Below are 27,769 nucleotides of genomic sequence, written 5' to 3'. Positions count from 1 at the left end.
CCCCCCCCCCCCCCCCGTTGTTCCCTGAGTGGAATGTGGTTTAAGAGCAAGGCAGACTGACCTCCCAGTGTCCGGTCTCTCTGAGTGTCCCGGTGGTGTTTGCTGAGGGCTGTCAGCACTCACGTGTGACTTTTGAATTTCCCTCTACTCTGACAAACCTGTCAGCACTGTCTCAGCAGCAGCCCCACACAGAGAACATTCTCACTCCCAGCCCCGCCCGTGGACAAGGTGTGTGAACAGCCAGCAGTGGTTTCTGGCAGGTCTGCCTGTGCGCTGGGAGTTTACCTGTGTGAGCAGCTGGGTGCATTTTGGCCGAGAGAGGGCTGGTTTGGGGCCTCGCCTGCCCTCTACCATGAAAGTTAAGTGCAGTCCCCAGGGCTTCTTTCTAATTATCGAGGGTGCCTGATGGGGGAGGCGCCCGTTCTCGGCCTCCTGCAGCTAGAGACCTGGGCCTCCTCCGCAGGGTTCAGACACGGCCTCACCTGGGGGGAGCGTGTGGGTGGAGACACTGGGCCAAGTCCAGCTGCTTTCTGGCTGGGGTTGCTGCTGATCCAGCATCTCCCTGGTCTGGGCCTACCTTTGTGCCATGGAGAGAACACGTGTGTGCTTGGGAGCCACTGGCGGGGGGTCGCTTGGCAGCAGAGGCCCCGGGAACCAGGGGGGCCTGAGCCTGTGCTGACACGGAGCATCCATCTGCATTTCTCACCTCTTGACTCGCCACCCAAGCTCGTGAAGGGGGCTGGCTTTGGGGAAAGTCCCAGATGAGTTGGTAAGGCCCCCAAAACACTTCCCACGAGAGTGGACGGCTCCTTCTCTGCAGCACCGAGGCAGGCCTGCTGGTGGCCCAGGGCCTTCCCAGCCCCCAAGTTCTGAGCTTGAACCCACAGGTCTTTCCGCGTTTCAAACTTGGTGAAAGGGCTTTGCATTTTGGCCCATGAGACCCTGACACTCATGGGGGTCTGCGGAGAACTAACTCTGGAGTCCAGGAATTGGCCCTGGTTGGCCCAGTGCTTCCTGTTCCAGGTGATGGGGAGCAGGGGTTCACACAGTGAGCGACCCCGGGGTGGTGGAAAGTTGAGGTCTGTTTGTCATGGGTCACCCCGTCAGCCTCAACCCCATGCAGGCGTGTCACCCCACCCGAACCTGCTCTTTGCTTTGCTTTTTTCTTGGCCCATGTCCATTGCTCAAGAGGCCTGGTTGATTTGAACACAGGTCCCAAGGGCAGGGCGCTCTTCCAGGTGTGACCCCAAGAGCAGCCCTGCAGGAACCCCGGGAGGCCTTATCTCAGCATTTTATGAGTCAGTCCCAGCAACGGCTGTTGGTGGACCAGGCCCGGTCTCTTCCTTCTGTACTTCCTGTCGGGCCTGATGTCACCACTCTGCGAGCCTTGTGGCCTTTTATGGACAAGAATCGGCAGCTCCTCTCATGGAGGAAGTGAGCGATAAATAAAGCCCCTAGCATAAGTTTATACCTGAGGTGAGATCCCTGGGGTCAGGTTTCCCCTCCTCCCACCTGAGCTGGGCCTTCCGAGCTGGCTGGAAACACCTGTCTGTGTTGAACGTCTGTATCAGCTCTGAAAGCCCTCGGGAAGTTTGGGGTTTAAAATAAAATCAGGAGAGGGAATGGCCTCATCACTGAACATGTAACTTAAAACCTTTTTTGTTGTTCTGTGGAGGGTGCACAGTGGAGAGCTCCGGAGGTGCAAAGGGCCTGGGGTTATTAAGGACAATGCTTCCAGGTGCCTGTGCTGTCCTGCGTGCTTCAGGCACCGATGTCTTTCAGTCCTTAGAGAGGCCCTGCTGGTGAGGCCGTGGCCTCTGATTCTGAGAGGTCAAGGGGCCAGGCATCTCCAGGGGGGAGTGCAGGGCAGAAATCGGAATGCCGGCCTCTGCTTTCTGTCGCTGCTCCGGGCGCCTGGACAGTGGTCGTCGAAGTGTGCTCTGACGAACCCTGTCTCCACCACCCAGACAGCTCTGGTGTTTATCTGCTATTCTTTTTTTTTTTTTTAAAGATTTTATTTATTTATTTGAGAGAGAGAGATGAGAGACAGAGAGCACGAGAGGGAAGAGGGCAGAGGGAGAAGCAGACCCCTTGCCGAGCAGGGAGCCCGATGCGGGACTTGATCCGGGACTCCAGGATCATGACCTGAGCCGAAGGCAGTCGCTTAACCAACTGAGCCACCCAGGCGCCCCATTATCTGCTATTCTTTAAAGGGGGAATTCGAGAAGATTTCATCCGAGGAAAGGCTGTTGCTTCTCTTAAAGAGTAGAAAAACCACGATGGGGAGATTCATAGTCCTGTCTCTCCCCAAGTCCCACCAAGTTAGGGACCGGGCAGGAGGGGTTCAAGGGCCTCAGTCAGGCTAAGGCCTTCATCCCAGCAAGGAACCCGTTTCCCAGGACTGGGTTGTCTCTGGAGGGTGCACTCCCGTGGTTCCATGGGGTTCCTGTCTGGCTGGCTGTCTCCTGGTGTGGTGGAAGAAAGGGCATTTTCAAATAAGCCTTCAGTCCTTATAGGCCCAAATAAGGACTTCAGTCAGAACAGAGCGGGCTGAACTCTGTGTGCTTGAGGTGACCGTGTGGGGAAGGGCTGAGAGAGAGGGTGTTATGGAGGGTCCCCGCTGGAATGCACCAGGGGTGTGGCAGAGTAAACTGAGTCAGGCAGAGAGCTTACTGGTTGCTGAGAATTCTAACCATCCCAGTACCCAGAACAGATGCTTCTGAGCTCAGGAACAAGTCCAGAAGTGCTGTGAGAAGAGACACACGCAAACCAGGGACAGCGTGCCTGCCTTATCCGTTGCCTCGGGTTATTGTGAAACCACCAGATAATAGGCCTAAGCCCACTGTAAGAATTGAGGAGACCTTTCCAGACTTACGGGGCCACGGTGTCCTTCACTACAGGCAGGTGGATTTGGGGTGCCAAGTGGTGGGGACAAGAGCTGAGGAGACGTGAGGGGCCTCCATCGGTTTTCCTCTGCAGAAGCATTTGCCCAAAAGAACATCCTGGCAAAGTGAAGTAAGGCTTCTTGAAAGTGTAAAATGAAAGTATGGGGGTGTTTCCTTTTAGGCTGTGCTGACCCTGGTGCTTCAGGTATTGGAGGTGAAAGGTCAGGAGAGGAAGGACTGGAGATGGTGGGGGGGATGGAGATTGCATAGAGTTTGGGGCTAGCATTGCAAATTGAAGTGCGTGCAGGCCTCTGTGTGTGTGTGTCCACGCACATAGCTCTATGTGCACCTGTGTGTGCACCCCCACATATGTGCGTCTGTGTGGGCATGCGTGTGCATACTCTGCGTACACGTGCTCACGCACATCTGTGCCAACGCATGTACGTGTGTCCCTGTATGCCCACGCGTCCCCACGCAGCTTGTCCATGTCTGTGTGCATGTGTGTCTGCACACGTGCGTGCGTGTGTGTGTGTGTGTGTGTGGGCGGGCTCTGCTTCCTGTTGTTCAGCAGCCCAGCATCTGACTCCTCCTCACACAATTAGAGGAATTCCAGCCATCCCAGGGACGGGGCCTGGACAGCCCTGGGAAAACGGTTCCTTCTGAAAGGGATGGGAATGTTTCCTTTTATGGTAGCCTCGCCGGCACGCGCAGGTACCTTCTTGCCCGATTGTGGAGCGGTGACTCAACATGCCCGCAGCTGGGCCAGCCCTGGGGAGGTGCAGCGGGGGAGGCCAGGGCCGGGGATCACAGCCCTGCTCGTTCCAGACCTTGCTGGTCACTGTACTGACCTCGGGGGCAGGTGATGGAAACGGCCCTGTCTCCCCCAGCCCTTCGCCCCCGCCGCCTCCCTGTCCTTTCTGTCTTAGGAGACTGTGGAAGTTCCTCCAGCCCTTGCTGCAGGGTCTTGGACATTGCTTTGTGGGAACGTTGAAGCAGGGGGAGTGGGGAGCAAGGTTGCTGACGGGGGCCTGCTCTGAGCAGGTCCACAGCCGTGCGCACGGTGGGGGGTGTGTGCGTGAAGGTGCCTGGCCGAGTTCCCTTGCCCCCCAACACTGTTGAGTTCTTAGGGGGCTAGAGGGAGGGCTGCTGAGGAGGGTGGGGGGCAGCGATGTGAGGCTCATTTTTGCGTCGGAGTGACCCACAGTCGGGGGAAGAGACGGTAGCAAATGGCCAGCCCTGCATGCTCGCTGAGATGGGCACGTTAGCAGCTCTCCTGGCGAAGGGGCAGGTGACGGAGCTGAGCGGTGTGTGTTGGGTGTTGAACAGCTAAATCTGTCTCCTGAGGCCATGCGCACAGGAAGCCGTGAGTCAGCCTCCTGTTGTCCCTTCTGCAGGGCCCTGGCCGGCCAGCAGCAGATCACCAACGTTGGTTTCTGCGCATTACCACCACTGCTGACAGTGATTAGTCCTCCGCTAGGACTCCTCTGTCCCTCCTCGGCTAGGACTCCTCTGTCCCTCCTCGGCTAGGACTCCTCTGTCCCTCCTCGGCTAGGACTCCTCTGTCTCCCCTCGGCTAGGACTCCTCTGTCTCCCCTCGGCTAGTGGTCCTCTGTCTCCCCTCGGCTAGGACTCCGCTGTCCCCCCTCGGCTAGGACTCCTCTGTCCCCCCTCGGCTAGGACTCCTCTGTCCCTCCTCGGCTAGTACTCCTCTGTCTCCCCTCGGCTAGTGGTCCTCTGTCGCCCCTCGGCTAGGACTCCTCTTTCTCCCCTCGGCTAGGACTCCTCTGTCCCTCCTCGGCTAGGACTCCTCTGTCGCCCCTCGGCTAGTGGTCCTCTGTCGCCCCTCGGCTAGTGGTCCTCTGTCCCCCCTCGGCTAGTGGTCCTCTGTCCCCCCTTGGCTGGGACTCCCACTGTCCTGACAATGCTGCCACCACCCGTCATGGCGACCTCACGACGGAGAAAGAAATAGCAGCCATTTGTGGAGTTCATTCTCTTTACTTGCCGGGCCTGTTTCATCTGTTATTTCTGTTTTCCAAGCTAATCCTGCCAGGGAGCCAGTAGCATATTTACTTTATGGATAGGGAAGCCCAGACTTGGGATGGAAATGCCTCACTGCAGCTCAAATACTAGTAAGTAGCCTGGTCCTGGATTCGGCTGGTCTGACCTCAGGGAGCTGAGGGTGCTACACGGGGTGGGATGAAGGGGGGTAAAATGAGTTTGTCTTTTCAGTTACTGCTTAAAATTGGACCTCCTGCACTGAACCAGGTCAGCCCAAATGTCTTCAAGCATTTCTGTCAAACTTAGCTTTCAAAGTGTGGACATGAGTTGTTTACGTCTTTCCTTGCCGACTGAGTCACAGCTGGAGACCGTTGCTGAAAGTTCTGACAGCCAGGCCTCGAGACCCGAGTTGTCACAGAGACCGGTCAGAGGTTGTGATGCTGACAGGCTTCTGTTCCTTCCGAGCTGCCCCCACGTGCCAGACGCCGCACGGGGGCTTCTCCCCATCACACGGGGGCCTGGGGCTCCGGGAACCCGGGCACACGTCTGCGGGCCCACCCACGTCGTGGCCGAGGCGGCGTGGTACCCCGGGGCCGTCCCACTGCAAAGCCCGCCTTGTCTGCCCCAGCCCGCACCCAGCCGCTGAACCGGCGCTCCTTACTCACGAGTCGGACGGTGTTTACCACACCTGCATAGGCCTTCTCTCTGCCGGCCCGCACCCCCCGTTCTGAGCTCACAGGGCAGGCCCCCCGCCTCGGCACTCGGTGCTGCAGACTGCTGGGGAGTTTTCCCCGAGCTGGTGTCCGAGGGGCGGGCAGGCAGCCAGGGTGGGCAGTCTGAGCTCCTGCCACCTGTGGATGTCCCTCGTCCGACTGAGGCATCGGGTCTGTGTCGCCAACTGGTGTGCGGGGCCCCCTCCGCAAGGGCAGCAGGCCAGGCTTTCTGCTCCTGGGCAGCGGGCAGCTCTTCAGAAGCCCGAGGGGGAGGCGTTTGTATCTGGCAGAAGTTAACCTGGATGTTTCCTTTGTTTCAGACCGAGAGGACCAGTCCATTCTGTGCACGTAAGTGTTTCCGTCTGGGTGGTGGGGCCTTGTGTCACCCCGATTTGTTCTGACTCTGAGGGCTCCTACCGAAACCCAGGCTGATGGGTAACATTCCCAGTCAAGCCCCCGCCCCCTCCCCAAGGGATGGGCCCGAAGGGAGTAGGTTTGCTGCTCAGCAGCCCCACAGCATGGATGAGCTTTATTTCAGGGCCAAGGACTGGCTCGCCCCCCTTGGAGGAGCCCATGCTCAGTGCGGGGAGGTTCGTAGCAGGGGGGGCAGGAGGCTTCTTGACAAAGCACAGTTGGGAACGGATTGGCCCCTCCAGAGCACCTTCCTTCTGGCTCTGAACAGAAGGCTTTCTCCACTGCACGGGGGCTGCTCGCCCCGGTCCTCTGAACTTAACAAGGAGATAAAAAAAACCCGTTGCCTGCCGGGGGAGTTGATGGTACAGAACATCCCTCCAAGTGGTTCCGAGGGGACGTGTTTAAGTGCCTTTGACTTCTGAGTCAGCAGCTGCCTAAAACCGATTCCTGAGACTTGGGGACACAAAGGCTGCCAAGTGACCAGGCCAGGCAGTGTGCGTGGACGTACCGCTGTCAGGCCTCCGGAGGGCCATGGGCAGGGGCCAGAGGGAGGATTTCGGAACTTAGCGCAGATCTGCCTGTTCCCGTTTCTGCCGCCAGGGGTGGGTAGTAGAACCGGAGGTGGTGCGGTGTGCCTTGGGAAAGGGACAGACCTCAGGGATTTGGCCAGGCCCCCCTTGAGAACTTTCTTGGCTCTCTTGGCAGGGGTGAGTCTGGAGCTGGCAAGACCGAGAACACCAAGAAAGTCATTCAGTATCTGGCTCACGTGGCCTCCTCACACAAGAGCAAGAAGGACCAGGTGAGTGCAGGCCTTCCTCCCACGGACGCACCTGATCTTCCCGAGGAAGAGCCTTTAGTGGTCCGTGGTTTGGAGCGTTTTGGGGATCGGAGCAGAGGCCGGACCCACTGTCATGGCGGCTGCAGCTTGGCCATCCTGGGAATGGGTCCGGTGGTAGCCAGTCTGCTTCCCCCCACCCCCCAGCCTCCTAACTTTCTGAGTTGCTGTGGAAATGGGAGACCACCCGGTTTTGCAAGGCCGCACTCCCGGTGTTGGCAGCTAACTGCTGTGAGGCCTCACCCCAAGGTCGGCAGAGAGATTCCAAAACTTGGTTCTCAAGTTGATGGAGACCTGAGGCCTCTCGGGCAGGCCTGCTTTTGAGTCCCCGCTGCTTTCCCCACTGTTGAAATGCCTCTGGGTGGACAGTCCCCCAGGGAAGAGAGGAAGGGCAACTGCTAAGTCATCTCACTTCCCTTTTTCTCCCCCTCCCTCTTGATGGATTATGGTCGAACTCAGCAGTGTCCTCGCTAGGTGAGCCTTGCACGTTTACTGCACGTTCTGCACCGGGAATGCGTGTTCTGCCCATCGTGTGCCCTTGGATTATGAATTTTTTTCTGAGCAGCTTTTCACTCCACACCATTGTCACTTTCTGCGGCTAGACCTGTTCTCCTAGGCTCGGCTCACTGACTGTCTCTGGAGAAGGGGCGGGGTGTGACACGTAGTGACCTCCTGTGCACTCTGAAATGTCAGCTCCTGCAGAGTGGGTATATGGGCCTCGTCCCCGAAGCTGTTCTCACAAACTCTGGCCGGGCGTAGAACTCCCCCGTGTGCACGGCAGCCGTGAGGCCCCGTGCTGAGCCCTGACTGAGACACGGTGGAGCGGGCGTCTGCTCCCCCGGAGCCCCACGCGTTCTGTGTCCGGACCAGGAGGAGCTGGCTAGTCCCCCGCCCCCCCGCCCCACCCTGCCGCCACTGGGCCAGTCAGGAGCCATGCCCGGAAGGCCCCACATTGGAGCTTCCCAGAGTTGGGAGTGATCCGTCTTAAGCATGCCCGTGTGGTGCTCTCTCTCTTTCCCTTAAGCACACACTCTTAAGCTTCCTTGTGAAATCTCAGTGCCCAAGGTGTCCCCTCAAGCCATCGGGGGGCCCTGCGCCGTGTCTCCGTGGCTCCCCCTTACTGGGGAGCTGTGTGCAGCGTGTGTCAGTAAGTAGTGGTGTGTGTCTCTTTGCATGCAGACCTGGGGTGTGTCCTGCAGAATGTCCTAATGAGTACAGCCTTCTGGGATCGCACCAAAAGTAACTTCTCATGTGCCAAACTTCTCAAGACATTCTGAATCTTTTTCCGTGGGGCGTTAGGAGTTATATTTAGAAACTAATAAAGTTCCTCCTGCTCCGTCTCTCCAACCCCCCATTTTTCATTCTTTTCAGGCGGCCTATTTCAAACACAGAACTGTGAGGTTAGGAGTTCTCTAGCTGTGGTTTTCCTGTTTCTGAATTTGCAGTAAAATCCATTTTCTAGCTATTTATTGAATGCCTGGTGTGTGCCTGGGTCTCTGGAGGGTGACCTTGGAGTCCCTGCCCTGGAGGACGGGAGACAGGACGGGAGACAGAGCAAGAACGGAAACCCGTGTGCCTTCTGTCTGGGGTTCCAGCTGCAGAGGGGCCGCAGGCCCCGGGCACTTGGCTTGGAGACAACGGTGTGCCGGGGGGCGTGGTGATAAGTGGGAGCAAACTTGTCACATCCTATGTCTCAGGTCGTAGTGTGTGACGGGTACTCTGTCCCCAACTGCAGAGGTTGAATAGCTTGCCTCTCTGGCTTCTGATTACTGCTCGGGCCCTCCGTTGTAAAGGCCACTGACAGTTGGGCTGATTTCCACGCCCGAAGCCGGTACAGTGATTTTCCACACACACCTGGGGCATGAGACACTTGAACTTGAACTTGGTTTATGGCCTTTGTGTTGTGGAGCCTGTCAGGGCAAACACTGGGCGAGAGCTGTCCCTTGCAGTGACCCAGTCGTTTGTCCCAAGACTGCCCCCTGGAATGTCCCAAACCTCACCTTGCCATGGGAGGGCCAGGCTTTGGCCAGGGCTGAAGGCTGGCAACGCACAGCTTGGGGGAAGGGACTTTCCAGCTCGACATCCGTAGCCTGAGCAGTGACCTTTGGTCCCCCCTCCTCTTCCTCCCTCTGTTTGTATATACTAGTTGGAAGCTACTGGCAGAAACACCGCCCAGTGAAGCCCTTCAGAAACCGGATGGGTAATTCCAAACCTTATGAGCATAGGCTACCAGCAGACCCTCCTAACGTCATAGCATGCAAATATTATTGAAAAATAAAGGTTTCTTCTGCTCCCAGTTACGGGTCAATAAAGAAGAACCCAGAGGTTAGCCCTCACTGTTGTGTGCATGGAGCCTGGCTCCAGCCTCCGAAGCAGCAGCTCCCTGGTTGGCCCGGTGGCCCCTCGTTCCACGGCAACAGCATGTGGTCCCAAAACAGAGACCTTAGCTTTGCTTCCAAGTCGGGGCCGGCGGCGGCGGGCCCTGGTGGGGACCGTGCTCCCATCTGTCTGTGGAAACAGGAATGGGAGTGGTTCCGCCAGCCTGGCAGCCTGGCCTGTGCTTTGAGAGGAACGTTTTAGTGGGTGGGGGAGCAGCGCTCATCCAAATTGGGCTTCGAAGACCCGCCCGAGCCCTGTGGGTGGGGGCCCCGGGTCCCGAGACTGCTGGTGCCAAGCACACACGGACGGCCTGCTCAGTGGCTTTGACCCCTGCCCGGCCACGTGGCTCCGCTGACCCTCCACGTATCTGTGTAGTGTGAAAACAGAAGGCTCCCAGGCCCCCGGGTGGGGGGGAGCCCTGGCCGAGGCTGGCTGTTGGAGGAGGAGGCCTGCCCAGGCCCCTTCCCATCTCTGGTGGGCTTCCGGCCCTGATCCGGGGCTCTGCAGACGAATGTCGTCTGCAGCAGGTGTGCCTGGAAGGCTGTGCCTCACGACTCTCCTGGGAGCTCCTGCTACTACCAGTTTTCCTTTTCATCACTCACAGGCAGCCGTTCCCGGAAAATCCTGGCTTAAGTCCAGCCTTGCTAATAAATACAAAAGCCGGCCTGGCCCTTGTGTGATGTTCTTTCCCCCTTGAGAGAACCCAGGTATTAAGGTGAATGAGAGCCGAATTTTCCTCAGCCAGTGGCCTGCTGGGAAGGTGATGGCTGCTTCCAGAATTGATCTGATCTGACCGGGTAGAGCTCCAAGCAAGGCTGGGGCAGGGCGGGAGCCGTGGCAGTGACTGACGGGTGTTAGGTAGACTTGAATTGGTACCTGCTTTGCTGGTTGATAGCTGGGTGACCTTGGGCAAATCATGTTCTCTCCCTCGACCTCATTTTTCTCTTCTGTGAAATGGGGCCACCCGGTTTTGCCTACCCTGAGTCTCATGAGGACCCGGGGATGATAGGAAGGCATAAGGAGGTGTTTTGTCAACCACCGAGTCTCATGAGACCACAAGTAGAGTTCGTGGGTGTTACTGATAAGCAGTTTGGAACCCAGAGTGGGCCTTGTTGACCCCCCCGCTGGGAGACCTGACATGCTGGCAGCAGGCTTGGGGGATGTCGGGACAGGGTCCCGCAAGGGAAATGCAGTGTTTGTTAGGACATGGATGAAACGAGCTGGTATCTTTTGTGGAGCTGGTTCTCTATCTCCTTGTCCTGTGAAGAGGAAAAAAAATGTTGTTGGGTCTCGGGTGGGGCCTAGAGGCACGGAGGGCAGAGAGAAGCCTTTGTATCTAGAGGGTGGGGACTCTGTGCACGAGAAGAAAGGGCGCCTTTCCTTGGTTCACGTGCTGCTTCCGACGTGTCCTCCACAGTCGGTCTGGGCCATCGTCCCAGGCTCCCTAGAGTGGGGAGAGCCACCCACCTTCCCTTTCTAGGGACACTGGTTGGTCGGTCCTGGGAAGGAAGTTCAAACCAGTGAAGGTTTCCAAAGGCCTGGTGGGAAGGTCGCTCTCGAGTGACACGGGCCAGGCCGAGGCTGGCATGACCGGATCCCATCTGGAAGTTTCTGTTCCTGGCCCGGTGGGCACGTAGACAACGGCTCTGCCACCGTCCTCTGCCTCGCGGCAGGTTTGACAGCCCAAGCCACTGCCCGGCCTTCACTGCACCTCTGGGTTCCCTTCCAGGGCGAGTTGGAGCGGCAGCTGCTGCAGGCCAACCCCATCCTGGAGGCCTTCGGGAATGCCAAGACTGTGAAAAATGACAACTCCTCACGATTTGTGAGTAGCGGCCAGCCGCACCCAGCTTGTGGGGCCGGGGCTCCCACCCACAGCTTCGGCGCACGTCGCCTTCCTGGCCTGTCGCGTGGAGTAGGCTGGGTCTCGCTCCAGTCTCTGTGGCTCTGCCTACGTGGCTTCTTCAACCCGGGTGGCAAAAAGGAGGGGGACAGAGTGGGGAGTTACCTGCCAGTCCCACCGATTGTCCCTTTGTAGCCCATGGCCAGTTAGAAGCCGGGGCCAGCTCAAGGAGTGGGGAACACTTGTGCGCCTCAGCGGAGGGGTGTGGGCACCTCTTGACCCTGTCCTGGCCTAGGCTCCAAGCAGCGTGGCCCTCTGAGTCCTGAGTATCCAGGCAGTGTGGGCACAGGGCCCCTGGTCTCCCAAGTGGGCAGTCTCTTGCTTTTGTCCCTCAGGCTGGTTGAGGGGGCCTCTGATGGCTTCATCTATCTTTCCTTTAGGGCAAATTCATTCGCATCAACTTTGATGTCAATGGCTACATCGTTGGAGCCAACATTGAGACTTGTATCCTTGGTTAATTGCAGCCGGGGTGTCTGGTCTGGCGGGGAGGGACGAGACCTTGGTGGAGAAGCAGCCTGATTCCGGCAGCTGCCCCCCTCACGGGCCTCTTGGGACACCTCACCCCTTGTGTTGGGAGGAGTACCAGGAGCAGCTCATTGAACACCGGACCCTGAACTCAGGTTCTTCTTTAGTAGCAGGACAAAGCTGTGCCTCGGAAGGGATGGGACGATGAAGACCCTCCAGTGTGGTTCCCGGAGGGGCGGGGTTTGAGTAGGTGCTACTTTATTTCTCCCCGGTGTAGGCATTATAGCCTTACTGGTGAGAACATCCTGCTCTCCGTCCCCTTGTTAGAGGGGGCTCTTTAAAGACAGGGCTCCCAAGTGTGGGAGCTGCTGTTTGCCAGGCTCTACGCCCAGAAGGAGAGAGCCAAGACAGTTTGCTTTTGTTTTATTTTGCCATTTGCTGCCTGGTGAGGTTCAGTTGCTTTTGGCAGGGGTCGGGAAAGTAGGGAGTTGCCTTTCCTCCTGTGTGCATGGTTCCTTAACATTTGCGAAGATCTTTTGGAGAAATCTCGTGCCATCCGCCAAGCCAAGGAGGAGCGGACCTTCCACATCTTTTACTACCTGCTGTCCGGGGCTGGGGAGCACCTGAAGAGTGAGTAGTGGGCCCAGCAGCCTGGCCTGTGGTCTGCCGGCCCCAGTCGGGCCACACATTGCAGTTGGGGAATGCAAACGCCCCCCGTCCGAGGCCTTGGCCTTTTCTTCTGACCATGCCAGAGAAAAGCCGGGGCGGTCGAGTCTGCCTCTGAGAGTCAGGGGGCCCTGATGCTCTCAGAGGCTACGTGCAGGGGAGTCTCAGCGATCCGAGGGGAGAGCATTTTTGGCTACTCTGCCGTTCTGGGCTTTTCTCAGGCCTTTAGGGGTGCTTCCCATTCTCCCAGACCTTGGAGGTCAGAGTGCTGCCTAGAGTGCTGGTTACAGCCCCTCACTGACCTGCCTTGCCCTCCACCCCTTTCAGCTGATCTCCTGTTGGAGCCATACAACAAATACCGCTTCCTATCCAATGGGCACGTCACCATCCCAGGGCAGCAGGACAAGGACATGTTCCAGGAGACCATGGAGGCCATGAGGATTATGGGCATCCCAGAAGAGGAACAAATGGGTACAGAGCTGGCCCTCCTGTGGCTGAAGGAGGGGAGGCGGGGGGCTGGTCATCACGCCCTTGGAGGCAGCTGAGGCCTGGGGAGAGCTTCCCGTTGGCTCTGACTTTGGGGAAGGCCTGTAGAGGCCAGGAGGAAGGCCTCCAGCATGTGGGAAATGGTGCCTCAGTCAGGGTTATTCGCTCCCAGCAGTACCACAGGCATTTATGGCCAGGAGAATAAGGCCAGGCGCTTACCTGCTCAGGGCTTGGGTCTTCGGCTCCATTCCTGCTTTGTCTCGGTGGAGTATGGAAAGGGGCTGGGGCTGGGGTCTTTGCCTTGGTGAAAGGCGGGACATGCCCGTGTCTTCCTGTTGCCCCAGAAGGAGGGTAGAGAGGCCTTGTGGCTTTATTTTTGAAAGATTAGGGGAGAGGGAGAGTACGCCCTGTTCTCTAGCGTGAGGGTTGGAGCCACCTTGGCTCAGCCATAGACAGTATGTCAGTGGTGGGCACAGTTTTGTCTGATAGAACTTCATTTATAAAAATAGGCAGTGGGCCCTGAGGCCAGAGGCGTGTTCTTGGTCCAGATTTAGAAGTTTTGGGAGTTTTAACAGAGCTCGAGTCCAAGTAGAGGGCTGGCTGCCCAAGCCGAGGCCTGCCAGGGGCCCTAGTGATGGACTGTCCATGGCTTGTCCTGTTCAAGGGCCCCTGAGGGAATGACTGCCCCTACCCAGGGGCTTATTCCAATCCCCGCCTGGTTCTGAGCTGTCTTCGATTGCCCCCCAAAGGCTTGTTGCGAGTCATCTCGGGCGTTCTTCAGCTCGGCAACATTGTCTTCAAGAAGGAGCGTAACACCGACCAGGCGTCCATGCCCGACAACACAGGTAATGCTCGTGGTCCTGTCACCTGGAACACGGGGCCCGCGGTCTGGGTTTGGATTTGCTCAGGAGAAGAAGTCTTGTAGGAATTCTAGCCAAACCTTTCTTTTTCATTTTATGTGTATTCGTGGCTGGCTATTGCTCTGTATTTTTTTTTTTTTTTTCAGATTTTATTTATTTGACAGAGAGACTGTGTGTGCACAAGTGGGGGGAGGGGCAGAGGCCGAGGGAGGAGCAGACACCCCACTGAGCAGGGAGCCTGACTCAGGGCTCCATCCCAGGACCCCGGGATCATGACCTGGGCTGAAGGCAGACGCTTAACCGACCAAGTCACCCAGGCATCCCATGCTCTGTATTTTTTTTTTATAAAATAGACACAAATGTGACCCTGGTGTGTCTTCAGGGAGTAAGCCTCAGAAGGAATTAGGAAAGCCCTTGATTATGCCGACCAGCGTTTCCCTCCGTTGTTCTAGAGGCCAAACCAGTTGTCCCAGTTAGTAAAACCTTGATTTCTGGGCGCCTGGGTGGCTCAGTTGGTTAAGCGACTGCCTTCAGCTCAGGTCATGATCCTGGAGTCCCGGGATCGAGTCCCGCATCGGGCTCCCTGCTCGGCAGGGAGTCTGCTTCTCCCTCTGACCCTCCCCCCTCTCATGCTCTCTGTCTCTCATTCTCTCTGTCTCAAATAAATAAATAAAATCTTTAAAAAAAAAAAAACAAAAACCTTGATTTCTGCTGATGCTCCATCTCATGCGTGCCTTCCCCGTGAACACGTTAGGACCATGGACTGCTGCCATCCTCCCATTTGCTGCTCGGCCAGTGCCATTCCCTGAGTCACTGCAAATGACCCCATTTAAGCTGCCAGCCTTAATGTGCCCTTGTTGGGGCTTTTGAAAAAACGTAACACACGCGTGTTGGGATTGTAAAAGATGTTCCCATGGGACGTGTGCTCTTGCACCCCCAGCGCCTCCCTGTCACTTCCTCACTCACCGTGTGGCCAGGGATGTGCAGAGGAACCGGCCCCGGGCCCCCAGTGAGGAGGCGCCACGGCCACGGGGTCTGAGGGGAGAGCTGGGCACTCTGCGCCCTGCTGAAGAGGGGCCCGGAGCCAGTTGTCCTGGTAATGATCGCTCAGTTACCACCTCTCGGTTGAGCAGAGGGACTCATTCTCTCGGGTTTAATTAAAACTTCTCACCCCTCCCTTCCTCACTCTTTGAAAAATCGCAGCTGCCCAGAAAGTGTCCCACCTCTTGGGTATCAACGTGACAGATTTCACCAGAGGGATCCTCACCCCGCGCATCAAGGTGGGACGGGACTACGTCCAGAAGGCGCAGACTAAGGAACAGGTATGCCCTCTGGCCAGGGGGTCGGGCTGCCTCCTAGCAGGGTCACTGCGGCGGCCAGTTTGGGGCCCGTGCTGGGCCCCTGCTGTGATAGGCACCTTGCCTGGGTCCCTCATTCAGGCCTCGCAGCAGTTCGGGGAGCAAGCTGGTGTTTACCCCCAGTGAGAACGTGAGAAAATGGGCCCCAGGGAGTCAGGAGGCTGCCCGAGGCCAGTGGCTTGGGAGGGGCTGTGGTTACGTCGTGCCCCTTTGCATCGAGTTGACACTGAGACTGATGGGTCAGCAAGTGTGGACGCATGTCCTGCTCGGGTGTAGAGTGAAGCGAGAACTCGCTGTTTCTCTAGCACAACTCATTCAGGTGCCAGGACGGCGGCATCCACCGCCCTTGAAGGCCGTGCCAAGCGGTTGTCTCTCCACCACCTGCTGTCTCGTTGCGCGTGGTGAGAGACAGCCCTCGGCTGCGCCGCACCGGTGGGCCTGCCTCCCCCAGGAGCTGGGGTCCCTCCCCAGCCAGGCCTCTCTGTTGCCACTGGTGGTGGGCGTTTTTAAGGTGCTGTGCTCCCACCTCTCAAAAATACTTCGGAGTCCACATTGATGAGTCCTTTCGCCTAGGGCTGCCGTCCATGTACCCCACGCTGGCGGCTGTGGGCCCGCGGGCGATGCTCCGCACAGAGCCGTCCCACCACAGCCGAGAATGCTGTTTTCAAAAGACGGCGTGCATAATTATTACCAGCTGTTCATTTCCCTAATAATTAAAGAGCCTTTATTTTTCCATATGAAGCTACTATATGAATACTTCAGATTCAGAAAATACAGAAAAATCTAGAAAAAGAAAAGAAAATTGTCACAGTCCTAACCAGTGACAGGTATTGGGCAGCTCTTTATTTCCTGCAAGGTTTTTTCTTTCTTTTAATTTTTATTTTATTTGTTTGTTTATTTTAAGTAGGCTCCATGCCCAGCTTGGAGCCCAGCATGGGGCTTGAACTCACGACCCTGAGATCAAGACCTGAGCTGAGATCAAGAGTTGGACGCTTAACTGACTGAGCCACCCAGGCGCCCCGTGCTTTTTCTTTCTAAAACTTAGTTGTCACCCTGGCTTTTTTATTGTGGAACTGTTCCAGCATTTGCAAAACAGGGTAGTGTAATGAGCCCCATGTGCCTGTTGTACAGGCAGCTTCAAGAGTTACTGACTCCCGGCCAGTCTTGGCTCATCATTAATCTTATTTTCCCACCTCCCACATGGCATTATTTGAGGGAAACCTCATACACCTTACCATTTTTTCTGCAGATACCTCAGCATGTCCCTATTTATCCTAAAAAGGTTTTTGCAAATGTCTAAGTGCTTAATGCAATGCCTGTTTTGTTGGGCATCTAAGTTGTTTCAGTTTTGGGTCATTAGAAATAACGTTGCAGTGACCATATTTGTGCGTGAAGGTTTTTCTTCTATCCTCAGGGCTGTCCCTCTGGGGGAAGGCCCTGCAGGTGGAGTGACTGGAGCAAAGGGTTACAAGGTTTAAAGGCTCCTTGTGCCTGACATTCTGTCCCCCTGGGTGTGTCCCCTCCCTCCCCCCACCCCAGGCTGACTTTGCCATCGAGGCCTTGGCCAAAGCCACCTACGAGCGAATGTTCCGCTGGCTGGTGCTGCGCATCAACAAGGCTCTGGACAAGACCAAGAGGCAGGGCGCCTCTTTCATCGGCATCCTGGACATCGCCGGCTTCGAGATCTTTGATGTGAGCTCCTCTCTCGTGCTCTCTTGGCCACCGTCTCCCTTAGCGTGGAGTCTTCTTTCCTCTGGCCCCACGGCAGTCCGAGTGGGCCAGCTCGTCCCTCGCGTGGAGACAGGACACCTCAGTTGGGCATATTTGAAGCTCCAACAGGCACGCCTGTTCCCAAGTGGCAGTGCTAGAGAGAATGGGACCTTCTAGCGGGTGTCCTGGGAGCCTTTACGGGCAGGTGCTTTCTGAGATTTACTCTTTCAGTGACTATTTATTGAGCGTTGGGACAGGACACTGTCTCTGCCCATGAAGACTGAGGTCTGGCTGGGAAAAATGATACTTGCAGTAGATCAGAGGTTCTTTTTTTTAAAGATTTTATTTATTTATTTGAGACAGAGAGAATGAGAGAGAGCACATGAGACGGGGGAGGGTCAGAGGCAGAAGCAGGCTCCCTGCTGAGCAGGGAGCCCGATGCGGGACTTGATCCAGGGACTCCAGGATCATGACCTGAGCCGAAGGCAGTCGCTTAACCAACTGAGCCACCCAGGCGCCCAGATCAGAGGTTCTTAACCTGGGGTCCATGGCAGGTTCCAGAGAGACCATGAACTCGGTGGGGGGCCGGGGGCGGGGGAGTACCTCTAGTTTTCACTAACGTCTCATTGACGTGATGTATTTCTTTTAAATTGTGAATTAAGCAAGATACACAAGCCACAGTTGCCCTGGCGGCGCTCGGGGCCTGTCTCCAGTGGCAGTCAGACGCTTTCCCACCACAGTAGTGGTGGAGATGTGATGTCCTTCATGCTCAAACCCCTGGATGTTAGGAAGCCCACAGCTTGTGCTTATTAATGAGGAAGCACCATGTATTGGTATGGCAGAGTATTTTGATAATTATATTTCAACATAACATCTCTTTTATTCATTTTCAAATTTTGTTCCCAGAGAGGCTTTACCAAACTTCTAGAAAGGTCCATGGGCCCCAGGCCGTGAGGAACCCCTGCTCTGGGTTTGATAAGGGAAGGCGCCTGCCCGTCTGGGCTCCCCGGGGGCCAGCACTGAGCTGCCCAAGGAGGTCCATCCTAAATACCCGTCCCACTTCTCCCCGAGGGGCCGCGGCTTCATGGCGGGAGGGCGGGCACCCCTCTGACGTAGCCCTCTCTCCCTGCAGCTGAACTCCTTCGAGCAGCTCTGCATCAACTACACCAACGAGAAGCTGCAGCAGCTCTTCAACCACACCATGTTCATCCTGGAGCAGGAGGAGTACCAGCGCGAGGGCATCGAGTGGAACTTCATCGACTTCGGCCTCGATCTGCAGCCCTGCATCGACCTCATTGAGAAGCCAGTAAGAGCCAGACCTGCTCAGACCTCAGACCTGGCTTGTCAATCGTCCCCTCGGGGGGAGTGGGGGGCGCCTTGCCTCCCACTCCACGTTGACTTGGAGTGTGGGGGATTGTGTCTGGTTCCTCTCCCTGTCGATGCCACCTGCAGGAATAGGCCCTCGGGCTCAGATCTGGGGCCTGGGGGCCTTGCCCAGCTGCCAGCCAGGTGGGGCTGTGGCTGGTGCCCAAGTATCCCGTCTTCAGTCCCAGAAGACCACCCAGCGTTTATCTGAGGGGTGGGCTCAACAAGCCTTTCTTTGTCTTAAAGAAACGGGCTTGCTGGTAGGTCATAGCATCCTATCCCAGGTGCTTTTGCTGCAGCGTGGCGTTGGGCAGACCCAGGGTGATGAGTGCTGCTCCCGGTACAGTTGCTGAGTCTGTCCCCCTTTAGGGCTAACTGGGCACCAGAGCTTCCGTCCCATAGCATTGGCTGTTGGTGGGAGGCGGGAGCCAGAGAGCCTTCCCTCTTTCCTTCACTTTGTAGTGAAAGCTCTTGCAGGGGCGGTTGGGGTCGCCTGCTTGTGTTTTAGGTTGGACAGGATGTGCTCCTTCATGGAGCCTGAGCTGTTTTCTTGCTCTGGGTTATCTCTCAGTTGAGTTACAGCACTGTACTCGTATCTTTCCAGAGTCCTGAGCTGCTGAAAACGGGTACAACCAGAGTTACACTGAAATGCCAGTTAGCTGGAAGATCTAGGGGGCAGTTTGTGCATTTGGAAGTATTAGTTAAGGTTGGGGGCAGGGGTTGAAATGATTCATGATCCTAACGTGAAGCAGTTTACTTTTGTGATGAGTTTTTCTTAAGTCAGATGTGTTTGCCAATGAGCAAGATCCTATCTGGCTTTGAGTCTCGTCAGCCAGGCTCCACAGCGTTTCAGTCTGTCTTATCAATTCAGTGTGCTGCTGGGGCTCTGGGGGCTTCCTTGGAGGCCTTGCTCGAAGTCTCACATCTCACCACATTGTGGTGCAGACACGGCGTGGGGGGCAGTGTCTCAGAGTGGCTCCAGGGGGGGCAGGTGCCTGTTGAGGACAGCCCCCGGGCGTGCGGGTCATGGCACACATCCGTCAAACCTACCAGATGATTTCCAGGGCACTAAGCTGGAGAAACTCTGTGATGGATCATCTGGTAAAGTGTGTCAGCCACAGCCTAGACCTCAGACGTTTCTTCTTAAATTAGAACTTTATTATTATTTTTTAAAATGGGCTCCATGCCCAATGTGGGGCTCGAACTCATGACCCTGAGGTCAAGAATCACCTGCCGTACCCACTGAGCCAGCCAGGCACCCCTAGACTAGAATTCCTGAGTTGAGTTCTGCTAATGCTTCTTTTTACCCTCCTTGTGGGGGCGAGTGCCGCCTGTCCTCTACTGAGATTCTGGGGATTCTGAATCCTAACCTCTGGCTTCTGGTGAGGGCAGGGATGGGGTGGGTCCCTGGGTCGTGCTCACCTGTGTGATGCTGTGTTTTTCCCAGGCAGGGCCCCCTGGCATCCTGGCCCTGCTGGATGAGGAATGCTGGTTCCCCAAAGCCACCGACAAGAGCTTCGTGGAGAAGGTGGTACAGGAACAGGGCACCCACCCCAAGTTCCAGAAGCCCAAGCAGCTGAAGGACAAAGCTGATTTCTGCATCATCCACTATGCAGGCAAGGTGAGGCGAGCACACACAACGGCTGGACCTCATCGGGGGAGGTGGAGATGATTCTGTCTAGGCCGAGGAGCTGGGCAGCCCTGCGGGCGGGGTGGGGGACAGTGCCTGTCCAGCGGGGTGCCCCGTGGCAGGAATCAGCGTTCACACGGCGCTCCCACCTCACAGAGCCCCGTCCTGTGTGCCATTGTACGAGGAGCTTGCAGCAGTCCTGTACGGTGCTTGGGCTGGTACTCGGGTCTTGTCATTAGCTGCATTTTCCGGGCGCAGAAGGGAGATTTGTGCTAAAGGCAGACGCTGGAGTTTGAATTAGAACCCTGCCACTCGTCAGTGGTGTGCCTTTGGGCCAGTTAACCTCTCTGAGCCTTGGTCACCTCATCTGGAAAATCAGTAAGCACCGCTGTGCAGCGTTACGTGTAGTCAGTGAGCTGGGGCAGCCCAGTGCTCGGCGCAGGTCAGTGCTCTGGGCAGGGCCGCTTGGCCTCCGCACGCCTGATGTCGCAGCTGCACCGTCCGCAGTGTCCCGGACTGTCGTGTGCATCCGGGAACGCTTAGCAGCACTCCTGGCTTCTACCCACCAGAGGTCAGTAGCACTCTCCTTAGATGTGACAGAAAGGTCTCTGGACGTCGCCAAACATGGGATGGGGGCACAGTGGCCTGGCTGAGAGCCACCATAGTGGGTGACAGCTTCATTAGGGCCAAGGATGCCCAGCAACAAAATGGCAAAACTGCTGTCATCCCGAACTGGGGAGGGGTGTCCCGAGTCCACAGAGATCTGTACTTAGAATAAAGCTGGTTTCAGCAGGTTCTGTGTTCCTTGCTCGGAGCTCCTAACAGTTGCAGCCAGAACATGTGATGAGTCGGGCCAGGCGAGCCTTGAGCTCTCACGGCTCTGGAGCCGCACCTGGTCCTCACCGGGGTCCTCGCCCGCTGCTCCTGCAGATGCTGAAGCACACAGCTCTTGAGTTTAAAAACACCCATTAAAAAAACCAAAAAACAAACAAACAAACAAAAAACCCCAAACCAACCAGTCCTGTTCCTATAGTTAGCTAAGGTAATGTCCCTGAGCCTACATTTCCACTTCTGTCTTCGCTAGAAATGCACGCACGGGCAGAGCTGCTCACAGGGCTCTTACTGCAGTATTATTTATAATGCAAAACACCAGTCACACCGCACAGCCCATCGGCGCAAGCCTGAACCGTGAAACTGGCCGCGTGCATCCACGCCTGGGCTGCAGGGCAGCAACCGAAGGGACAGGCATGCTGGCTGTATGCAGGCGGCCAGATGGCCAGGACGTGGTCTCGGGGGCTTCGTTGCCTCCCTGGAGGTAGCAGGAAGCCAGCATCACACACCTCATCGTCGACGGCAGCGCACCTGTGGGAGAACCTCCAGACAGGGCCGTAGAGGAGCCCCGGCCCCAGGACAGTGGTCACGTGTGCGCTGTGCTGTGGGTTAGCAGGAGGGAGGCCGAGGCGGCCTGCACTCGGTATCGTTCTGCGGTCTTTGCAGTGGAAGTACAATGGATTACTCATTAAGAACGTATTTCAGAAAATAAGAATGATAACAAGCTCAGGGAAAACTCGGGCATCCTGAAAAGATAAAGCAAAAATCCTTGCCCTGTTAATTAAAAGGAATATTGTAACATTTTGGTTTTGTCCTGCCAGGATTTTTCTTCCTTATGAATATATTACCTAAAAAAAAAAAAACAAAAACAAACAAAAAAATAAAAACAGGATATTCTGTTATATTGCCACAACCTAAATTTCTCAGCAGTCCCCCATTGTTGGATATTTGTGTTGTGTGTAGGTTTTCCCTGTTCTGCGTCCCACCTCCGAGAATGTCCTGCTGATGCCCTGCTGCCCTCCTCACTCATTTCTTTCTGGGGGAAGGAAATACCAGGTCAAGGGGTGTTGGCGTTTTTAACTTTTCCGCCCTTGGGGCCGGCCGGTTTTCGGAGTGCTTGTGTCCCCAGAGCAGCCTGTGACTCGGGCCCCCGACTCTCGCAGGTGGACTACAAGGCCGATGAGTGGCTGATGAAGAACATGGACCCCCTGAACGACAACATCGCCACACTTCTGCACCAGTCCTCCGACAAGTTCGTCTCAGAGCTGTGGAAGGATGGTACGCCCTTTGCCTCCCACCCTTGCCTCCCTGTGGCCGTGGCCAGCCTCTTCTTGCCTTCCTTCGCCGCGGTCCCAGGACGAGGGCCGGGCCTCCACCCGTGGGAAGGCCACGGCGGCCCAGCGCCTCCTCACGCGGGTGTCCCGTCCTGCGGTTCCACCTCTCCATGGCAGGCTGGTGGCCCTGGAGTTCTTTTTCCTTGCTTCTGTCGGTTCCTCCTTTGCCTCTGCCTGGTTTTGCTTTAACCTCTCTGTTGCAGAGATGCAGAGCACTCAGAGAGCCTATTTCTATCAACGCTTTCCCATTCTCCACCTAGAACCAGGTGACTGGCCACCCGGAGTGCTGACCCTTGTGTGTGGTGCATCCAGGGCTGTGTGGGGCACGCTTCTGCTGAGTGTTCCTACCCCTTGGCTCTTCCTGCCTGACTGTCCCTTTCCTTGGTCTGCCCCTGGCTTGTGGGTAGGCTGTCAATCTAGATCTTGGGCGGGGGGGAACCAGCATAAAAATTCATATTCTCAGAGTTCCACCCCCTGAAGGCGGCACCATCTTGCTGCCTGAATGGCTGCGGGCATCTTAGCATGAGTTTTAGGAGTCCTGTGCCCTGCTGTGTGTATGTGCACCCGAAAGCTAAAAGAGCCTGTGTGCTTTCGTTTGGCGCTCTCAGCAAGGGCCTGCTCCTTCTGGGCCAGGCCTCCAGGGGATAGGACGCGCTCACCTGAAATAGCCGGTTATCGTGGGGCACATTCACCCTTCCTCTGAGCAACCTGAGTGGCCTTCACAAGCCACCCACTCCCAGGAAGCCTTCCGTAGCCAGTGAAATGGGCCCTGGGTGTGTGAGGTCAAAAATGCCTCCCATTTTAATTGACCGGTTCAGCGAGTCTGTCCTCACACCCGGGCCCCTGTCTTGAGCACCTGTTGTTTTTGCTGTCTTCAGATGAATCCTAGAGATCTGGCCACAGAGGAATAGGAAACAGACTTTTTGTCACAGAGTCCTTCGCTTTTACAACCAGGAGCAAAAGCCTTCAAATTTAATACTGCTCTTGCTTAAAATGGACCTCCAATCACCAGCCACTTTGGTTGTTGGGTTTGCTTGTTCCTTTGCTTTCACCTCGGAGGAAGCGGTTCTTTCATTGCTCTGGGCATGTGCCACGGTGCTAAGGGCTACTTCCCCGGAGGGTGTTGGAGATGATAAAGACCTGTGAGCTAGGAGACCCAGCAAGATACAAGAGCGGGAAGGGGTCTGCAGGCTTTTTGGGACCTCTCTCCTCCTGATGCCACATGCTGCTCTAGGCCCCCGATTTATTTATGTATTTATTTTATTTTTGAAGATTTTATTTATTTGTCAGCGAGCGAGAGAGGGCACAAGCAGGGGCAGGGGCAGGCAGAGGGAGAAGCAGGCTCCCTGCTGAGTGTGGGACTCGATCCCAGGACCCTGAGATCATGACCTGAGCTGAAGGCAGACGCTTAACCAATTGAGCCACCCAGGCTCCCCTAGGTCCCCGATTTAGAGGTATCTGCACGGGAGGCCTTCAGACAGTGAAGGAATCATCCAGAGTCCTAATAACCATGGCAGGTAGCTTTACAGTTGCCATTTCTAACTTCTAGCTCTGTGCCCTTAGGTAAAGGTCAGTGTGAATTCAGGATACTGATTTTTTTTTTCTTAATGGGACTGTGGAACTATAGGATTCTGTAGGTCAAGTTTTAACACCTCCTTAGAGCCACCCTAGTGAAGTAGCCAGGCTCGCTCTTCTGAGATCCTGTTGCAGCTTTATTACATCTCTTTGGGAACGAGCTTGCACAGTGGGCTGAAGATGGGTAATATGAACGTGGGGTTAGCCAGTGGACCACCCCACCCCCCTGCCCAGTGGCTTTGCAGGCTCTCCAAACCCTTTCCCACCTCCTGTTCAAAGTCAAGTTTGCTGAACGTTCGGAGTTGACCTTAGCCCTCTGTGTAGATTCTAAGTAGAGATGGTCTCTCTGTTCTGTAGTCTCTCCTCCTCCTGTCCGGGTGTGTCTGTCTGTCTCTCCTGTCCCTCCACCCCCCGCTAGGACCACTGGGCATTCATGTGCTTTTTTGGGTGGTCTCTGCAGTGGACCGCATCATCGGCCTGGACCAGGTGGCTGGCATGTCAGAGACGGCGTTGCCCGGGGCCTTCAAGACGCGGAAGGGCATGTTCCGGACGGTGGGCCAGCTTTACAAAGAGCAGCTGGCCAAGCTGATGGCCACGCTGAGGAACACCAACCCGAACTTCGTCCGCTGCATCATCCCCAACCACGAGAAGAAGGTGCGGGGGCTGGGCCCCTGTGTGTCTCCCTGCGCAGAAGTGGTGCTTCCCCACGCCCCCACGCCCCCACACTGAGAGCCTCGGCGAAGGCTCCCACTCCCACTCCCGGGGACGTTTACCCCGCTGAGTCCGGAGGGGCCTGCCCTACCTTTCTTCATCCACACCGGACACCGACGCAAGACCACCTGTGTGTATTTCTTTCTTTCTCCAGGCTGGCAAACTGGATCCCCACCTGGTGTTGGACCAGCTGCGCTGCAACGGGGTCCTGGAGGGCATCCGGATCTGCCGCCAGGGCTTCCCCAACAGGGTGGTGTTCCAGGAGTTCCGGCAGAGGTGAGCCGGGGCCGGGAGCCTGTCTCTCCTGCGGCGGGCATGAGTGTTTCCTCATCCCCGTACAGCTGGGGTCTGGCCGGCTCCTCCCGTTCCTTCTCTGTATGAGAAGGGGTTTCCCCGTCTTGTTATCTTGCTGGCTGTCACCCCTTGTGACTCGGGGCCTGGCACTGTTTGCTACTGTTCGAGGATCTTGGAAGAGAAATTAAAGAGCAATCAGCCGGGGACCGGGGTGTTTGAAGAACTTTGTAGAAATGGAGGTCCCAGAGCACTGCGGCTGCTTGCTGTGTGTACAGAGCGGGACATCGATGACACGGTCCTTTGTGCCGTTGCCGGCATGAGGCAGCCCTCTGTTTCTGGGGCCACCCCACTTGCCAGAGGCCCCTGCAGCACCTCGGGGGAAAGGCGGCAGATGCGGACACCGGGCAGGTTGCAGTTGGTGAGCCCAGCCTAAAGGTTGCCCCCTAGTGACCGAAACAGTCCAGTGTGAGTTTCCATTTGCTTTCTGGAACACCTGAAGCCTTTCTGGGTCATTCCGCCTAAGGAAAGAGCAGGGTGGGATTTGCTAAATGTCTTCCTTCCCTGGGAGACTCTGTGAAGGGATTCGTCCGTGCGCTGTCCTGTAGGGATGGTCCTCTCTGCCGTGCATCCCAGGAATCCGGGCGTGGGGTAGGCTGACCAGGCTTCTTGTTCTTCCTCAGATACGAGATCCTCACACCAAATTCCATTCCTAAGGGCTTCATGGACGGGAAGCAGGCGTGCGTGCTCATGGTGAGTAGAGCTGCTGCCTCTGCCTCCCGCTGGGGGTGGGGGGGTGTGCGCACGCATGGCGGTGCCCGTGTGCCTGGACGCGGCCTTCTCGCTGGAACACGCCTGCGCTGTTGTCCTGCCGTTGCTCCAGTCCTGATTCTGCCGCGCGCCCCGAGCGGCGGCCCTCTCGGCCCTGGGATGGTCAGGGATGGCGTGCGGGCCCGGGCCAGTGTGGAGACTAGCGCTGCGGCCACGGCAGGCTCTGATTCTCGCGCTTTCACACTCGTATCTCCTCGGACTGTCACGCTCAGCGTGGGTGGTAGGGGGCAGCGAAGCATGGCCCCAAGCCCCCGCAGTGCATGCTTCTGGACATTTCCTTTCAGCCCTTTGAGTAGTGAGTGCCTCATGTGCAGCAGGCTCTCTGGACTCTGCTAGAATGAATGACAGCCCCCGGTGGCTCAGTGGCCACGCTGGGGCCCGAACCCCCGTGTCCTATTTCCTACTATATAGGTGTCAGATTGTTCTTTACATGTCCAGGGTGAGCGGCCCCTGCCTCCTGTTGTCTTTCCTCTGCATTCTTTCCAAAGAGGAGAGACGATGGGTTGGGGGGTTGTCAGAAAGAGAAGAGGGAAGAAGGGAGTCGACACCTCCTATGTGGGAAGCCCCGCATTAGGTGATAGGGAGGTGGGGATGGGAGGGAGGAGACCACTCCCTGCTGTCCAGCGCTCACCAGCCCTGAGCCCGTGGGAGGGAGGACGTGACTGGGGAGGGTGTGTGGGCCACCCATTCGCTAGGCTGTCCGGGTTAGGGGTGGGGCAGGGAGGGAAGATGCCCATGCTGGCTCCACCTGCCTTCTTCCCGGCTCCTCCCCGGGCCTCTCCAGGATGATTGGGGTCTTTTGGGGGCCCCGAAGCTCACTCCAGTCCCACTCTTCCCATTCTAGGCTCTGCCTTTTCAGAACTTGTTCTGAATCTTTGTCTCCCAGGAGGACAGGCGGACAGGCAGACCCTTGCCTCAGTGGGTCAACAAGAGAGCCCATACTGTGCCCAAACCTCTCAGTGATGGTAACGAGCACTAATTCTGTTCAGTCCGCAGCGCGTGTGGCCCTGCGCTGAGCTCTGTGCTCTCCCATTCAGTTCTCACAGCCATACTGGGGACGAGGCACTATTTGCTTGATTTCTTCACTTTATTCTAATTAAAGAAAGCATTGTTCCCATTTTCCAGCTGAGGAAGCGGGGGCTCCTCCCAGAGGTTATAGCCCCAGGTCACCTAATTAACGTTTGGTCCTGGGCTTGGCCTGAACTGGGGTGTGTCCTAGTCTTGGTGACGACGATGATGATGCTCAGCCACCTCTGGTTTAAGGGTGGCCCAGCTGGGCATTGGTAGACCATGATGGCAGTGCATGGAGGCTGGAGGTAGAAGGAGAGAAGACCCTTAGGTCCTTTTGATGTCGAGGTTCTATGTTTTTCTGCTGTCTGATGCGTCACCCTGCCCTGTGCGGGAAGCCACCTGCCCCTCCTCCCGGCATCCTCTGAGCCCTGCTTTCTGGGGCTCCAGGGGACAGGCTGCCCAGCAGAGAGGCAGCCGCTGATGGACAGCCTCTCTGGGACACACTGCTGGCTCCCGGCGTTGCTCCGAGGGCCCCGTGGTGGCACGTGGTGAGTGGCCTGTCTGCTCCCGTCTAGATCAAAGCCTTGGAGCTGGATAGCAACTTGTACCGCATCGGCCAGAGCAAGGTCTTCTTCCGGGCTGGCGTGCTGGCCCACCTGGAGGAGGAGCGGGACCTGAAGATCACAGACGTCATCATCGGGTTCCAGGCCTGCTGCAGGGGCTACCTGGCCAGGAAGTGAGTCCTTGGAGGGGCCCGCCTCCGCCTAGCCTGCCCATGCTCGGGCCCTTCCCAGCTTTCCTGCCGCACAGGGGCACTGACGCTGGTCGGGGGTCGGTCTGATCCGGGACACCCAGGTGGAGCTCTCTGCCCCCTGCTTTCTGGATTTATGCCTGAGGTTTAAAGTGACCGGCTGGGAAGGGGGTGACTCTGGGCCTGATTTGCCTGCCCCAAACAGTCCTGCTTACCAGTATTCCTCACCGTGTCCCTCGTGTGGGAATGATGCCCAGACTCTGTCCCCAGAGTCCCCTGTGCTCCCGGGACAGGAGCCCGTCCTCGAGTCCAGAGCAGCTCCTTCGAGAGTGGGGCTCACCTGCTGCAGGACAGTGGGTGTGGTGGCTGCATGTTGGGTCTCCTGAACCCCGATATCTGTGCTTGGGGCCGTACGTTCCAGTGTGAGCTGGGAACCCTGGGAAACGGAGCCTGGCTTTGTGATGTTTGGGCAAATGGAGCCTTCATGTATCCCAGAGCCCCCCAAGTTGACATCTTAAGCCCACCTTTGCAGGACATCAGCTGCTGACATTTTGCCACCAATCAAAGACCACTGATGGAGGGTGGCAGGAGGGTGGGACACTGAAGTCACTACGTCTCCCGAATGACCAGGAGTCACACTGGACGCAGATCTAATTCACAAGGGGCTTCCACCCCGTGAACTCACTTGCCCCTTGGTGACCTAGGTCCTTGTCACCCTCTGCGGGGTCACCCACAGGACTCACCCCCAAGGCCAGGCTCCTTCCCTACAC

At 56.8% G+C, this 27,769-nt stretch overlaps 1 protein-coding gene across 3 annotated transcripts in view; it reads left to right on the top strand.

Moving 5' to 3' along the window:
* MYH9 (myosin heavy chain 9) overlaps positions 1-27,769 on the top strand; it is an 87,181-nt gene that overhangs the window by 40,051 nt on the left and 19,361 nt on the right. For 2 of the 3 annotated variants that reach the window (XM_081822398.1, XM_081822399.1), the window contains exons 4-19: positions 5,917-5,944; positions 6,716-6,809; positions 10,954-11,046; positions 11,505-11,568; positions 12,121-12,219; positions 12,583-12,726; positions 13,491-13,586; positions 14,805-14,923; positions 16,499-16,651; positions 17,802-17,975; positions 19,482-19,655; positions 21,659-21,773; positions 23,865-24,058; positions 24,270-24,391; positions 25,090-25,159; positions 26,824-26,984. In XM_081822398.1, the coding sequence (XP_081678524.1) occupies positions 5,917-5,944; positions 6,716-6,809; positions 10,954-11,046; positions 11,505-11,568; positions 12,121-12,219; positions 12,583-12,726; positions 13,491-13,586; positions 14,805-14,923; positions 16,499-16,651; positions 17,802-17,975; positions 19,482-19,655; positions 21,659-21,773; positions 23,865-24,058; positions 24,270-24,391; positions 25,090-25,159; positions 26,824-26,984 (1,900 nt within the window). Of the gene's footprint in view, positions 1-4,974; positions 5,015-5,916; positions 5,945-6,715; positions 6,810-10,953; positions 11,047-11,504; positions 11,569-12,120; positions 12,220-12,582; positions 12,727-13,490; positions 13,587-14,804; positions 14,924-16,498; positions 16,652-17,801; positions 17,976-19,481; positions 19,656-21,658; positions 21,774-23,864; positions 24,059-24,269; positions 24,392-25,089; positions 25,160-26,823; positions 26,985-27,769 lie in introns of those variants that run through there. The other variant, XM_081822400.1, reaches the window with a different exon arrangement.

Source organism: Leptonychotes weddellii, chromosome 5, assembly GCF_054177405.1.
Source record: "Leptonychotes weddellii isolate Sample4059 chromosome 5, ASM5417740v2, whole genome shotgun sequence".
Classification (NCBI taxonomy): domain Eukaryota; kingdom Metazoa; phylum Chordata; class Mammalia; order Carnivora; family Phocidae; genus Leptonychotes; species Leptonychotes weddellii.
Note: the sequence above shows the minus strand (reverse complement) of the source record. Positions and strands in the feature narration are given on the sequence as shown.